This window comes from Durio zibethinus, chromosome 13 (assembly GCF_047325235.1).
Source record: "Durio zibethinus cultivar Kanyao isolate XHJ-2024 chromosome 13, ASM4732523v1, whole genome shotgun sequence".
Lineage (NCBI taxonomy): Eukaryota > Viridiplantae > Streptophyta > Magnoliopsida > Malvales > Malvaceae > Durio > Durio zibethinus.
This window is the reverse complement of record NC_143174.1, coordinates 1,771,676-1,786,842: the sequence shown is the minus strand read 5'-3', so window position 1 is coordinate 1,786,842 and position 15,167 is coordinate 1,771,676. Positions and strand designations below refer to the sequence as shown.

Genomic DNA, 15,167 nt, shown 5'->3' with positions numbered 1-15,167 from the left:
GTTAAAACCAGTGTCTGGGTGGTGTAGTTGGTTATCACGCTAGTCTCACACACTAGAGGTCCCCGGTTCGAACCCGGGCTCAGACAATTTTATTTACTTGTGTATAAATACTTTATTTTATATTTATTACAATTTTTGTACAAGGATCCAAAGCTATTATTCAAAGTCGTCTCAGGGAAATATAAAAGGGAAGTACAAAACAAATATAAAAGAAAAAATAAGTGATTTATTATATGAAATAATTTAAAATTTAAATCAATTTAAATTACAAATTAAACACATATATAAAAAATAAACCATATTTTATTTTTAAAATTTTAATTTTTATAAGATTTAATTAAATGATTCTTATAGTTTAAAAAATAAAAAATTAAATGAATCTAAATCATTGTTTAAAGATGTAAATAATATATTAATATTTATAAATTATTTAATTTTGATTTGAGTAAATTTTAAATTTAATTTGATTATTATCTAATTTTGATTTAAATAATTCGTGAATTTATTTAAATTCTTAAATTTTAATATATTTTTATTCAAATTTAATTTTAATAATATAATTAAATTTAAAATTGAATATAAAAATTGATCTTATTTTTTAAAATAAATCTAATTAAATAAATTTAAATAATTTAATTTTTATTTTAAATTAAATTTAAAATTTAAACTTCAACAAAATTTCGTATAACAAATCTCGAGTGAGACTCGGGCTTTTTACTGTATTAACTCGGCAGGGCAGGATTTCACCCATCGCCTTATTATTATTATTATTTGTTTTTTTTTACGTTTTTTTAATCTTCTAGTCAAAACCCTAAATTATTATTTTTTATTTTTGATAATTCGAAAACGATGGCGACCGGAGCGACGTAGCAAACGAAGCTCCGATGGGGGGGAATTAGAAGAAGATGACGCCGAGGATTTGGATTTCTTGTTACCACCAAAGCAAGTAATCGGACCTGATGATGACGGGATTAAGAAAGTGACAAGAGGTCAAGTTCAACTATGAGGGAAACAAGGTCAAAATTACAACGACGACCCGGATCCGAAAACTCGCCAATGCCAGACTCAGTAAAAGGTCTAGGCCCAAGTTTGGGGATGCTGTAAGGGAAGATGTTGGCAGCGGACTCACTGTGGTTTCCGCTGAAGAGGTCCTCCTCGAACGCCCTAGAGCCCCTGATTCGTTTCTTTTTCTGGGTTTTCTTTTCATTTAATTTTATAAAAAATATTTTATTTTATTTTTGTATTTTACTGAAATTCTGTGATTATAGGTGGTTGAAAAGATTGATCTTTATTTGCTTTGTTTGATATGTTTTTATTAAAAAATTGTGAATGTTTGGCTTTGTAGGTAAGTTGTATTTATGGAAAAAAAATTGAAATTTTGCTTAATTTATGTTTTTTTTTTTTTAATGCCATGACCGAGTTGTATGGGATTCTGGGTGGTTGAAAAGATTAAAAATTTGGTCTTTTTATGTTTGGCTTTGTTACTTTCGTGGAGGTGTTTGGTTAAGTAGAATTTATATATATATTTTTAAAATTTTATTATTGGATATTTTATTTTAATATTTGATTTAAGATAATTTAATTTTAATAGAAAGTAATATATTTTTAATAATACTTAAAGTTTGATAATAATATATTCATTTAATACTTAAAGTTTAATAATACTTAAAGTTTGAAAATATACTTCAATTAATGATGTTTAGTATAAAAAATTATTTAATTAATCTTATTAATTTTTTTAAAATTATTTAAAGTGTTTTATGGTCAAAAACACTTTAAATAATTTTATTTAATTTTTTTTGAGATTATTTAAGATGTTTTTTTGTCAAAAAAACATCTTAAATAATCTTAAAAAATAAATATTATTTGGAAGGATCAAACTTACGACTTTATGATTAATAGACATATGCTCTAACAAATTGAACTATTATATTTTTTTCATATTTTATTTCTTAAATGTAATGAAATTGATTATTTAAGATATTTTTAATAAAAAAATACGTTAAATAATATGATAAAAAAATTACAACTTTATAATTAATAGACATATGCTCTAACAAATTGAACTATTTTATTTTTTTATATTTTATTTCTTAATTCTTATAAGTAATGAAATTGATTATTTAAGATGTTTTTAATAAAAACTACATTAAATAATACGATCAAAAAATTGAATGATATTATTGAATGTATTTTTAATCAAAAACATTTTAAATAATCTTCTTAAAAAATATTAAATGGCTAAAATGAGGGATCAAACTTATAACCTTATGATTAATAATCATATACTCTAAACAATTGAGTTACTTCAATTTTTTTATATTTTATCTCTTAAATTTTATAAGTAATGTAAGTGATTATTTAAGAGGTTTTTAGTAAAAAAAACCTATAATACGGTCTAAAAAATTGAAAGGTATTATTTAAAGTATTTTTGAATAATTTCATGATACATTTTAAAATGGACTATTTAAGGTATTTTTGAAAAAAAATACCTTAAATAATGCATTTATATTATTTAAAAGGTATTATTTAACGTATTTTTTAATAAAAAAACCTTAAATAATCTTCTGCTACATTTTAAAGAGGATTATTTAAGGTATTTTTGAATAAAAAATACTTTAAATAATCACCTTTAAAAAAATATTAAAGATTATTTAAGATGCTTTTAAATAAAAATGAATTAAATAATTACTTTTAAAAAAATAAAATAGATTGTTTAACAAAAAACTCTTAAATAATCCCAATTTTTTTTATTGATGATATTTTATAAATAAAAATAATAATTAAATAAAATATTTATCTTCTTTTGCTATTAAAAATACATTTATCGTTTGGTATTTATTATTAATAAAAGTTAATAAAAAATTATTAAGAGATTATGATAATTATTCAAGAATTAATATATGTAGATTCTTCTTAATCAAACAAGTGAATTTGAACACATAATGCACTGAAAATGAAAGAAAATTTTGGATATTGTAATTTCTTTCGGAATCTAAGATTCGACAAATCAAACACTCCTTTCATATTCTTGTTTTGGTGAATGAATTGTAATTTAGCTTAATTTATGAAATTTTTGACTAAATTAATTGGGTTAAAATGCCTTGCTTAATGTTATTACAACAATTATTCTTCTTACTTGAATGAATTTTGGAGCTGCGTATAGGTAGCAAAGTAGAAGAAACAAAGGCTGCTGGAGATTCCTTGGCTCAACTAGGGAAAGGAGGTGCGGTTCTTATGTTATGTAGGACATGTGGTAAGAAGGGTGTCCATACAAGGATCTTGCTCCACAGGCTGAGGGATTCATTGATAAGCCTTCAGCATCTGAAACTGCTACAACTGCTGGTGGCTCAGGCAAGAGCACATACGTTCCTCCAGGAATGAGAGCAGGAAGGGAGAGGAGTGGAACTGATATGAGACGCAGAAATGATGAGAACTCAGTCCGAGTCACTAACCTCTTTGAGGATACCCGGGCACCTGACTTGCTTGAACTTTTCCGGACATTTGGTGCAGTGAGTGGCGTTTATGTTGCTGTTGACCAGAAGACTGGTATGAGTAGAGGTTTTGGTTTTGTTAACTTTGTGAACAAGGAAGGTGCCCAGAGAGCTGTAAACAAACTAAATGGCTATGGCTATGACAATCTCATCCTGAGAGTTGAATGGGCCACACCAAGGACAAACTAGGTTTTGTTTTTAACTTAGGTTTTATTACTTGGATACACCAAGGACAAGAAAATTTTGAACAGTTCTTGTTCTTTTCAATGTCTAAATGTCCTTTAATAGATCCATGTCTGGTTAATATTTCATCTTCTATTTAGTTACATTCTAATTGTATCTGACTTGCTGTGTATTCTTCTTTTTCCTATCTTATTTGTTATAGTTAGCATTTACTGTTAGCTTTGATTTGATAATGCAGTTGTTTTTCTTTTCACGGAGAAGAAGAGTCTTGTAAAAATAAATAAAACCTAGAAGAAAAAAAGAAAGATGAAGTTCATTGTTCATATGCTTTGCCCAGGAAAGAGCTTTTGGGGATGAGTTATAAGTAGTGTTGTTTAAAGGTCAGGTTATCTGTTCAAATTTGAATATTCGTTTAAATTTTGAGAGTATTTAAATAAAAAATTAAAGTTCCGTTTGTTTAGTAAAAAAATGACTTTTAAAAAATAATTTTTGAAAAATGCTTACATTTTTTAAATTGAAAGAGATTTTTTGTTATTTTGATGAATTAATAAAAAAATATTTTTTGTTATTTGATTGTTTTTTGAAAATTTTTTTTTCAAATAATATTAATATAACTATTAAAATATTGAAAATTATTTATTATTAAAATATATAGAAATTATTTATTATTAAAATTTAAAATAATTATATTTTAATAATAATATTTAATATTGAAATATTATGTTAATATAAAAATACTTAAAATAAAACTATTTATTATTCTTTATATTATTTATTAATATAATATTATTTATAAGTAAAATTATACTCAAAAGTATTGATGATAGCTCTTTTTTGAAAAATATCTTTCCCTTTTCAAATTTGTAAGACAATTTTCAAAAAAATGACATCATTTTTCATTGATCAATAAGTCATTTTTCATAAAACAAATGAAGCCTTGAACCTATTAAAAGGACACAAATTTTAGACATGTTTAAATCTTGGATCGGCTTTTGAACAAAATATTTAAAGTTTGAATCCTATCTGATTTGACCTTAACTTATATATATTTTTTATTTTTACATTTACATGAATTATATATAAATTAAAAACAAAAATTATATATTTTATTAAATTAAATTTTTATTTTTAATTTATATATATATAAATTAAATATAATCTTATTAAACTTAATTTAATCATATTTTTAAAAAAATTTATTATATAGATTAAGTTTAATGAGTGGACTTGAAATTTATTTTTTTAATTTGAATTAAATTTAAAAATATTTTAAAATTTAAAATTTTCAATTAAATCAAATTTAAACAAACATATAAATTATTAATATCAAACATAAATCTTATCTGAATTTGATCCGATCTGACTCATGAATAGCTCTAATTATGAGTCCATGCAATCAAGAGTTAGGCAATCATGATAGATAGATATATATGTGATTAATTCATCCAATGTCATGTGATGAAAGGCACAAGTGTTGCCTGTGTAAATTACTAACTTCAATAATCGGAGAACATGTGATGTAAAATAGGGGTTTGGTACTTTGATTTGCGTCCATTATTTTTCAATCCATCCATAATTATTGTTCAAATGGAGTTCGGCTCACTTATTTTAAAACATAAATTCCATAATTCATGAGTAAATTTTAAACCTAATTATCGTACATGATTCTCCTTTTAATAAAGTAAAAAAATTATTATTGTAAATTTTATTAGGACTCATAGTGATCTAATAATACTTAAAAATTAATTTCCCATTAATTTTTGCATGCGTTATTTAAGTGCATTATTGAAATGTGGTCTAAGCTAAACAAAGGCTTGGTCCTGTAATAAGAAGTTAGGATTTAACAACCACCATAATTTAAAAAATTAAAAGTAAAAAATATCTATTTAAAATTCAAAATTCAATGCTTATAATTTTGATATTTATTTTTAACTCCTATGCTCTATTTGTTTCATAAAAAATGATTTTTGAAAAATATTTATATTTTTTGAATTGAAATTTTTTTGTTGTTGTTTGGATAAGTTAATGATAAATGTTTTTTGTTGTTTAGTTGTTTCTTGAAATTTTTATTTTATTTTTTCAAATAATATTAACATAACTATTAAAATATTAAAAATTATTTCTTATTAAAATATATTGAAATTATTTATTAGCAAAATTATTAATATTAAAAATAATTATATTTTAATAATAATATTTAACATTAAAATATTATGTTAATATAAAAAAATACTTCAACTAAAACTATTTATTATTCTTTATAATATTATTTATTAATATATTACATTAATAGTATACTATTTATTAATATATTAATATATTATATTAATAATATATTATTTGTTCATATAATATTATTTATTTATTAATATAATATTATTTATAAGTAAAATTATGCTAAAAATATTGATGAATACTACACAGGTAATTTTTTTTTCGAAAGTTGTCTTTTCAATTTTAAATTTGTAAGATAATTTTTTAAAAAACAATCTTATTTTTATTGATCAATAAATTATTTTTTATTGATAAATCAATTTTTTATCAAATAAATATATAAAAATATAAAAATTATTTTTTAAAAGTCATTTTCAATGAAGTAAATGAAACCTTATATTATATTTTATTTATAAAAAATTAGAGCAATAAAAAAAATAATTAGCTCGATGGCGAAACAAAATATCTTCTCAATTTAAGAAAATAAAAAAATAAGTCAATTTAAAAAAAAAATACCAATATGTATTAAGATTTATTAAATATATTTGTCCTTATCTATAAAATTCAACTTGGAAAAAAGACTATTTTCTATAAGCTAGTATTTATTTTTTGGCTAATTTGTGTGATTCATATTTATTGCTGAAAACATAAGAACAAAGAAAAACTAACAAAAAACCGTTCTTGTTTCTTCTCTCAATGAAAAGTTGAAAACTTGATAGCATTTCGTGCAAAGCCTTTTTTTTTTGTTTATATTTGCTAGTTTTTAGTTTTTACTGTTGATGAATTTAAATGTTAAAAAGGGGAAAAAAAAAGGCGCATGAATAAAGGCCAGATTCCTTTTGACAGTCTGTTCTCATCTCGTGGTCTTTGCTTCTCTCACTCTCTCTCTCTCTCCTGAAGATTTTATTTTTAGTAAAAAAACCATTGGGGAGATCAATAGCTTCTTTTCACTTCCAAGCTCTCATGGCTTCCATTATGGAATCTGGCTGGCTGGTAAAGTTCCTTCCTTTTTGCTATTTCTTGTTGCTTTTTGAGTTTTTGGGAACGAATCATTGCCTGTTTTGGATCTGTCTATCTTGGGTTTATGTGATTCTTGAGTCTTTTAGGAATTGAAGTTTGGGTTGCTTGGGTGATGGTTATTTTATTTGAAAGTTTTAGGTTTTTTAGATGTTTTTGGATGGTACATTTAGATGTTTGATGCTGGATGTTGATGTTTATTAAGAAGGATTTGATTGGATAATGCTCTTTGGTTTTCTTGTCTGGTACAAACTGAAATGCATTATGCCGGCATAGTGTTTTTTTTTTTTTTCTAAGTCTTGCAAATGATTGTTGTGGTTTTCATAACTGGGATGATGGTAACTGCAGAATCGACATAGGTTTGGGTTTTGAATCCAGGTCACTGCTTCACCATGGTTTTTTCTTAGATGAGGTACTTCATTAGCTCATCAAGGATATTACTTCACAATAACAATTACCTGAAAATGGAATCCAGATTAGAGCACCTTGTTTTTCAGTGTTGAATATGTGCTTCTTGCCAGTGGTTATTTTGATCCTACATTTTATTAGTCTACAGCAAAGTTTCTTCAGTGAAACTTTGAATTGTTTTTTCTCCGTTTTCCTTTTTTTTTTTGTCAGAGTAAACGCTAATTTGTCTAATTTTGCTTATTGATTTCTATGGATGCATAGTTTGTTAATTAGTTTGAATAAACAGCAGTTTTTGTCCCTGAAAATCTTCTTTGTTCACCATGCAGTATCTGATCACACATTTCAGTGACTTCCAACTAGCAAGTATGGGAAGTTTCCTTCTTCATGAAAGTGTTTTTTTCTTATCTGGACTTCCATTTATATATCTGGAAAGAGCTGGATTGCTGAGCAAATACAAGATTCAGGTTAACTCCATCTTCTTTGCTGCTAGTGTTATCAACTGTCATTACTTTGTTAACATAAAATTTGGCAGGGGGGGAAGGAGGGGGTGTTAGTGATGAAAAAGATATCAGTCTTTTTCTAATTCATAATAAATTAGTTTCATTTTTAACTCATGTTTCTATGCAGACAAAAAACAACAGTCCTACTGCTCAGGAAAAATGTATCATCCGTCTGATTCTGTATCATTTTAGCGTCAACCTACCGCTTATGATTGTCTCTTATCCTGTCTTCAGATTCATGGGCATGAAAAGTAGTCTACCATTGCCATCCTGGTATTTTCAGGTTCTTTATATGCTAGAGCTTTTTTTCCTCCATTTTTACCCCATTCAGACATAATAGCCTTCGTTTATATTACTTATCTGGAATATATCCTCCATAGATTTACCTGCATGCAATTAAATTCTCTGTTTTGGTGTTCTAATTGGCTAGATTGTTTATTTGTTTCTGCAGGAAAGTGGTTCTATCACAGATAATATTCTACTTCATCCTGGAGGATTTTGTGTTTTACTGGGGACATCGTATCTTACATACAAAATGGCTGTACAAGCATGTCCACAGTGTCCATCATGAGTAAGTCTGAATATTAGGTGCTTGTACTAGCTAAAACTATGAAATGTTGTTCTTCCTATGTTCTTTTGCCTTTGCTTATTGGATAATCATATAAATTATACAGATATGCTACACCATTTGGACTGACATCTGAGTATGCTCACCCTGCCGAGATTTTGTTCCTTGGCTTTGCCACAATTGTTGGTCCTGCCATCACTGGCCCACATCTGATTACTCTCTGGTTGTGGATGGTTCTTAGAGTCCTAGAGACAGTTGAGGCACATTGTGGTTACCATTTTCCATGGAGCCTCTCAAACTTTCTACCTTTATATGGGGGGTGAGATCTGCATTCACTTGTTGCTCTACTTCATGAGTGTATGTAGTTCTATGTTTATCTTTTATCCATCTGCTGTGAAGTAATTGTTCATATTTTCTCTTTTCCAGTGCCGATTTTCATGACTATCATCACCGTTTGCTTTATACAAAATCTGGCAACTACTCATCTACATTTGTTCACATGGACTGGTGAGTTTCAGGCATTTATTTTTTTTGAAGCATCAGTATGTTTTCCATGTTCAGAGTGTAGGTTATAGTGGTTGCCACTAATTTTGTGCCATTTGAGAAGTAGATGAATTTATATGGATATTATATCCTTTCATTTTTTTTTGTTTTTCTTAGGAATTTCAATACATTAAGCTTTTGCCATTTTATTGCAAAAAAGCCTTTTTCTGGACTGAATCTGCTTTTGGGATTTATTGCACCATTCTGAGTTCATATTTGGTATGGAATGTCTTTCCGTAAGTCTCACTCTGAGGTTATAACTTCTAAGTCATAACCAATTGAAATGTCTGTCTCTCCATGCCCTCACTAACACTCCTTTCCTCTGCCTTCCTAATATAGTTTTCTTAAAACCTGTTAAAATGTCAGGACTGTTGTAGATATAGTTTGCACTCGATCACTAGGAACTTCATTATGTTGCTTAAACTTTAAACCAACTTATATAGTAGCTGATGCACATTCAAAAGTTTGTCATTGTGGATGTCTATATGATCGAAAGAATGCTTTTCATGTTAGATGTCTTGCCCTGTGAATTATTTCCTCGTGTTTTACTCAATTTGGACAAGAATTATGGTGGATGTTACCTGTTTCAAGTTTATGTACACGGGGCTGTCTGTAATTTTGATGTGCTCCTTGAACCTTATCACAGTTAGTTTTCCAAATCTGTTTTCATTTGCAATCCAACTTAATTTTCCTAGAGATCATTTTATTTGTAGCAACAACCTGGAAAGTGGTGTAACATATACTGACAATGGCTGATCACCATTTAAAATCTGTCAGGATATTTGGCACTGATAAGGGCTACAGAAAATTGAAAGCACTAAAGCACAAAGGAGACAGCAAGCAAACATAACGGAGAAAATTAGTTTCAAGGGCTTGACATTAGAAGAGGGTTCCTGATGGCATGTTGTGTGCAAATCCACCTTTTTAGTGGTTAATTTCTGTTCATGTTTACAGCATGTGCTAATGTGGAATGATTTGATAGATTTGTTCGGACATTTTACAACCCATAATTTCCCTGCATGAATGAAGTTGCCGTCTGATTCTTAACTCTTTTTGTTTTTCCTTTTAAGATTATCTAATTTCATCTCTATCAACTTGTTATGCTGGACTCTAGTCTCTTGTCAATTATGCATATACAATGACGAGTTTTTTTTTTTTTTTTGGTCTTCCTTTGTTGCTTGAAACACCTGTAGAAATTGAAGCTAGCTAAATAAATAGAGTTGAGGCTAGTTCTCTACACCTTATCGCCACCTAGCAAATGATAACAACCCAAACCGTCAAAAAAGATTACAATTTCTTCAGTAAAGAAAAGGAAATAACTGATCATTACTTTCATTTTTTAAATTTTAAAATTTTTACGAGAGAGTTGGAGATTAAATTTGATAATTTATATATTTATATTATATTTTACATAAAAATTACGATATATCAATATGAAAATATATAAAATATATTTTTTAAATTATGTTGAACCCATTTATTTTTATTGTTTAATAATATTAAGCAGTCTCATATAAAATATTTTTTGTATCATATTTTTCATAATTTATTTATATTACGTTTAAAATTGTTAGATATAACCGTGGCCATCGTAGAGGCCAAAATTGTGAAGGTCAATGGCGGCAGAGTCCTGGCCTTGGCGGTGAAACGACGGGTGAATAGCGACGGCGTCTTCCATGTCTCTTCGCCTTCCACAAACCGAAGCGACACCGAGTTTATGATATAACTCGGAATTAATTACAGGTATCAAACGCGAGGGAGTCGAGTGACTTTTCACAATTATTCCTTTCGTTTTCGATCTTCCATTTTTAACTTTTACCGTTTGCTTTTCATCGTCTTCATAGGAGGCAGAATTATCTTCAGCGTTTTCACAGTCTAGAGAAAATGAGGCTGCGTAAACTTGGAGCTTCTGGCGTTTCCGGCCTTTCTCAGCCTCCGATGGGGCCATGTCCACGAATTTAATCCGTCAAATATCCATTCTACGTCTCTTGGCTGCCCGTGGACTCGGCTGCCACAGTGTTGATGCTTCACCTTCGCTCATCATTTCGCAGCAGATCACCGCCACATAGAATTTATTTACAGTTTGCATGGAAGAGAAGGCGCCTTTAGGCTCTTTAACGTCCACAACTATGAGGGGGAGCATATTTTCAGGTAAGCAGCAAATAATCACACGAAAGTGGATTAAGCACGACAGTGGAAGAGAAACATTGGACAACGTGTGAATTATAGAGAGGAAAGTACGGGAAGAGTAGGGGACAAACGTGAGAGAAACCGAACAGAAAGGTACACGTGTAAAATCAAGATGGCAAGCAAAACTTGTTTGTCATGAAGTCGATGCATCTGAGAAACAAAAGGTTAAGCTTGGCAGTTGTTTGGCATTGATGGAAAAAAAAAAGAAAAACAAAAAATCAAGAGAAAATTGAGGACCAAAGGGAAGAGAAAAACTTTAACCAGAGTTTAATCAAATGGAAAGAGGGAATGTATGGTTAGTTATGTTGGTTTTTATATCATGTCCGGAATATTCAATCTATATTGAATTGCGAATACAAAAATGAAAAATAGTTTTTGATTGGACCAAAAGAAGCAGGTAACATAGAGATGTTTGATTTGATAGAAAGGGATGTTTGATTTGATAGAAAGGGATGTTTGATGAGTGAGGTAAGGGAAATTTGGTTGTAGTTTAGTGCGTGTTTGATTGTAGGTTAGTGCATGTTCGACGGATTATTTTTAAGATTAAAAAAAATAATTAAATAAATTTTAATAAAATTTTTATATTAAATAAATTTCATTGAAATTGATATTTGAATTTAAATTAATAATTTCATGATCAAATCCACGTTAAGGCTAATCCATTAATTAATCCGATGCTTTATTGAAGAGCAAATCCAGTGAAAGTTTTATGTACCCGAAAAGAGTGTTGGGAGAAAATAGCAATCCATTAATTCAACACATCTTTGTTTTAAGTTTTATTTCTTCTAGTAATTTTTTGGGTAGAAACCATTTACAGACATGCCACCATCAACACAGATAATCTGACCAGTTACGTAAGATGATGCAGGCAGGCAAAGGAATGCTACCATGGATGAAACCTCTGTTGGGTCACCAAGGCGCCCAAGAGGAGTTCGACAATACACCTCTTCTAAATATTCTTGGTTCCCAAGCACCTGGAAAAATGTAGTCAGATCAGAAAATTGAAAGTTTACTCAAACAGATCCCAAGTCACTGCGTATTACCATTACCATAATCCAGCATCACCATGAAAGTACAGTCAGGATTCAGTGCAAACTATAAAAAAGATCTGACAGAAAGGAAAATTACTTGTTCCACCATGGAAGTTCTGATGTACCAAGGTGCAACAGCATTACTCCTTATATTATCCTTTGCCCACTCACAAGCTAAATTTCTTGTGAGTTGATTGATAGCTCCTGCACATCAAAACACCACCCAAGTAAACAGAAGGAATACCGGCATTCAATGAAATTCTTCTCACATGTATATTACCTTTAGTTGCTCCTTGAAGTGACATGGACTTGAGTGAAACAAATCCAGACACAGAGGATGTGAATACAACACTTCCTGATCCTGATGCTTTGAGAAGTGGATAAGCAAGTTGACATAAGTTGAAAACAGATTCGAAATTCGTCGCCAAAAGAGTTGAAACTTCTTCAGCTGTGAACTCTACCATTGGTTTCCTGATATTGGTCCCAACATTATTAATCTGTGAAAACAAAGGTACTTCTTCAGCCCTATTACTCTCATTGGCAAATAAACAAACATAACAGATACATTAAAATGAGGAAAAAGAGAAGCTTACTAGGATGTTGAGCTTGCAATCAAACACAGATGAAACCTTTTCCATTAAGCTCTCTCTTTGTGCTCCATTAGAGACATCACAGATAGAGCCAGAAACCTCAAAGCCCAGAGTTTTCCAATCTACTAAGCACTTGTCAAGCTCATTTTCATTACGTGAACATGTGTGCACTCTTGCTCCAAGTCCCGCCAATTCCTCCACTATGGCACGTCTAACCAAAAAAAAAAAAAAACCCATATCAAAAACACTCATAAAAATTCCTGCTTTACAATGTATGAAAACTAAAAGCCAAAGCTTTTTCATGTTCATGAAAATGGGAATTTATTATTTTTACCCAATTCCACGTGTGCCGCCAGTTACCAGGGCTGTCATGCCTTGGAGTGACCATCTGTTAGAGTTTATGTTACTCGGCGCCATGGTTTGATTCAAAATGCGACTTTTGTATTGAAATGACAAGGAAGTTTTGGGTTTCAAAGAGAGGATAAAATGGGTGTTAAGCCGGGGCTTAAAGGAAGAAGAAAATGGGTTTTGGGTGTTGATGAGACCTGAAGAGGGTGAAATCAGAGCTTGTTTCATTGTTGAATGATTTGTTGCTGATCAATAGAATCAAAATTGGTAAAAAAAAAAAAAAGAAAAAATCAATCTTCCCCTCTTGAAAACACAATAAATACAAATCTAATATATTTGTAATCCGTAATGTTATTTGTTTGGTGTATTCATATCATATGACCATTTTTATATTTCATAGTAACTATACACAACTTTTTCTTCTCCTCGTGACAGATTCATCAGTTTCTTGAAATTCAATTACATTCTACAATTTGCTTAACTCGGATTAGAACCGGTATTTCAACAGAAATTGTCAATGGTACCGCTTTACTACAATTAACAAAGTTATTGAAACTTCAGCTTTCTCAAAGAAGCCATAGGATTACAAGAACTAGAAATTCTTGTCATTGGAAAAATTGGTGAGCATCAAGACAAATAATCTGCATAAGAACAATCGTTACGACATAAGAACGAAGATTTCCATCACAAATCTGTATAAAGTTCAATTTCTTTCTATGGAGCTGCATAGACCATTCTTGTTTGCTTCAAACCTTGGTCATATAAAAATATTAACATAACAGTGATATACCCACAAAATAAACTAGATTGTTCTCCTTTTATTTGACTTTTTCATCTACAAAATTGTTCTGTTCTTCAATAAAGTTTACAAAGTCAACATGATAGTTCCATTATCCTTAATATAAACTCTCTTGTCACACCAAGAAGGTGCATATTGGAGTTAAGTTGATGTCTTTTCTAATGGCTACAATGGCAAAGAAGAAAAAATTGAAAGACTCTTCAAAGTTTTCATGAATCATAAAATGTATTCATGCATTTATTAATACTTAAATCTTAATGGATGCACACAGGGATCAAGATATAATATAAGGAAAATGCCTCTTGACATAATTTAATGTAATGTTTTACTGTTAATAGTCAATTGCATTTCGGTGAAGAACTTGGTCGAGGCTGTTACCCCTTAGGACACAGTACTTGTAGAATAATTTCTTTGCAGCTCGAACCAAAAGAAATATATATATATATATATATATATATATATATATTGGGGGTGGAAGATGCAGTTTTGTTGATGAGAATTAAAATCAAAGGTCCCTATCAAAAGCTAATTAATATAGTTAATAGTATATGTCACAATTGAAGAGAAAATAAAGAAGATTTTAAGAAAGAAAAAGAAAAAAGTAGAGAATTACAATTCAGGCGAATGAAGTAAAAGTAATTATTACTTACACAACAAAAAAAAATTAATAAATACATGTCAACTTTTAAAATTAATAAAAAGAGGATGGATTTACAATTTTTCTGTATTTACAAAAAAAAAAAAAAAACGTACCACAATTTAAATGCCACAATTGTACTCTATAAACTTTTTTTTTTGTTTTGTTAAGTAATCTATACTTACATGTTTGATAATTTTTACATATTGATAATAACAATTTTAATTTTACAAATGAAATTAAAAAATTATTATATATTTTTTATATTTTTAATTTTTTTATTATGTCTTAAAAAATATATGTAATCCTTTTAATCCAGATTATAGTATCTAAAAACTCGTAATCTTATTGATCCAGTTTGTAGTATCTAAAAACTCTAGTTTGTGATAATTTCTTTATATATATATAGGTCATGAAACAAAAATATAAAAATTAACGTATTTTATAAAATATTTATCATCCTGCCTTAATATGACTTTTTATGAAAACTGATAAAAAGTCTGGATATAAATATATATATATATATAATCTTGTAGATTTCCACGTGGCAAAGGGGGAAAGGTTGGGTTACAAGGGTGGAGAAGGCGGCTGGCACGTGTTATCTTAGTCCTAGCCAGCTTCCATCTGTGTTGCTCTATGGTCTAT

The 15,167-nt window shown here is 29.0% G+C and overlaps 3 protein-coding genes and 1 non-coding gene across 5 annotated transcripts; 3 read left to right on the top strand and 1 right to left on the bottom strand.

The window, feature by feature from the left end:
• Window positions 1-12: 12 nt before the first annotated feature.
• TRNAV-CAC (transfer RNA valine (anticodon CAC)) lies at window positions 13-86 on the top strand. The gene has a single exon. It is a non-coding gene; the product is annotated as a tRNA-Val (tRNA).
• Window positions 87-3,179: 3,093 nt separating this feature from the next.
• Window positions 3,180-3,757, top strand: LOC111302661 (uncharacterized). Its single transcript, XM_089742632.1, has one exon. The coding sequence runs from the start codon at window positions 3,381-3,383 to the stop codon at window positions 3,681-3,683; it is 303 nt and encodes a 100-aa protein (XP_089598758.1). The 5' UTR covers window positions 3,180-3,380; the 3' UTR covers window positions 3,684-3,757.
• A 2,800-nt stretch (window positions 3,758-6,557) lies between these two features.
• Window positions 6,558-9,974, top strand: LOC111303661 (methylsterol monooxygenase 2-2). Of its 2 annotated transcripts, XM_022900081.2 has the most exons (8): window positions 6,558-6,884; window positions 7,257-7,320; window positions 7,643-7,780; window positions 7,944-8,089; window positions 8,268-8,387; window positions 8,491-8,703; window positions 8,811-8,891; window positions 9,705-9,974. In XM_022900081.2, exons 3-8 carry the CDS (start codon window positions 7,682-7,684, stop codon window positions 9,775-9,777), a joined length of 732 nt encoding a protein of 243 aa, XP_022755816.2. In that variant the 5' UTR covers window positions 6,558-6,884; window positions 7,257-7,320; window positions 7,643-7,681; the 3' UTR covers window positions 9,778-9,974. The 2 variants fall into 2 exon arrangements, with proteins under 2 accessions (XP_022755816.2, XP_022755815.2); XM_022900080.2 differs by lacking the exon at window positions 7,257-7,320 and having other exon boundaries at window positions 6,569-6,884.
• A 1,865-nt stretch (window positions 9,975-11,839) lies between these two features.
• On the bottom strand, window positions 11,840-13,461 carry LOC111303659 (tropinone reductase homolog At5g06060-like). The gene is made up of 5 exons (XM_022900079.2): window positions 13,073-13,461; window positions 12,742-12,949; window positions 12,429-12,645; window positions 12,246-12,352; window positions 11,840-12,091 (listed from the first exon to the last, which is right to left on the bottom strand). The coding sequence occupies exons 1-5, from the start codon at window positions 13,312-13,314 to the stop codon at window positions 11,903-11,905; spliced, it is 963 nt and encodes a 320-aa protein (XP_022755814.2). The 5' UTR covers window positions 13,315-13,461; the 3' UTR covers window positions 11,840-11,902.
• Between the last annotated feature and the right edge of the window lie 1,706 nt (window positions 13,462-15,167).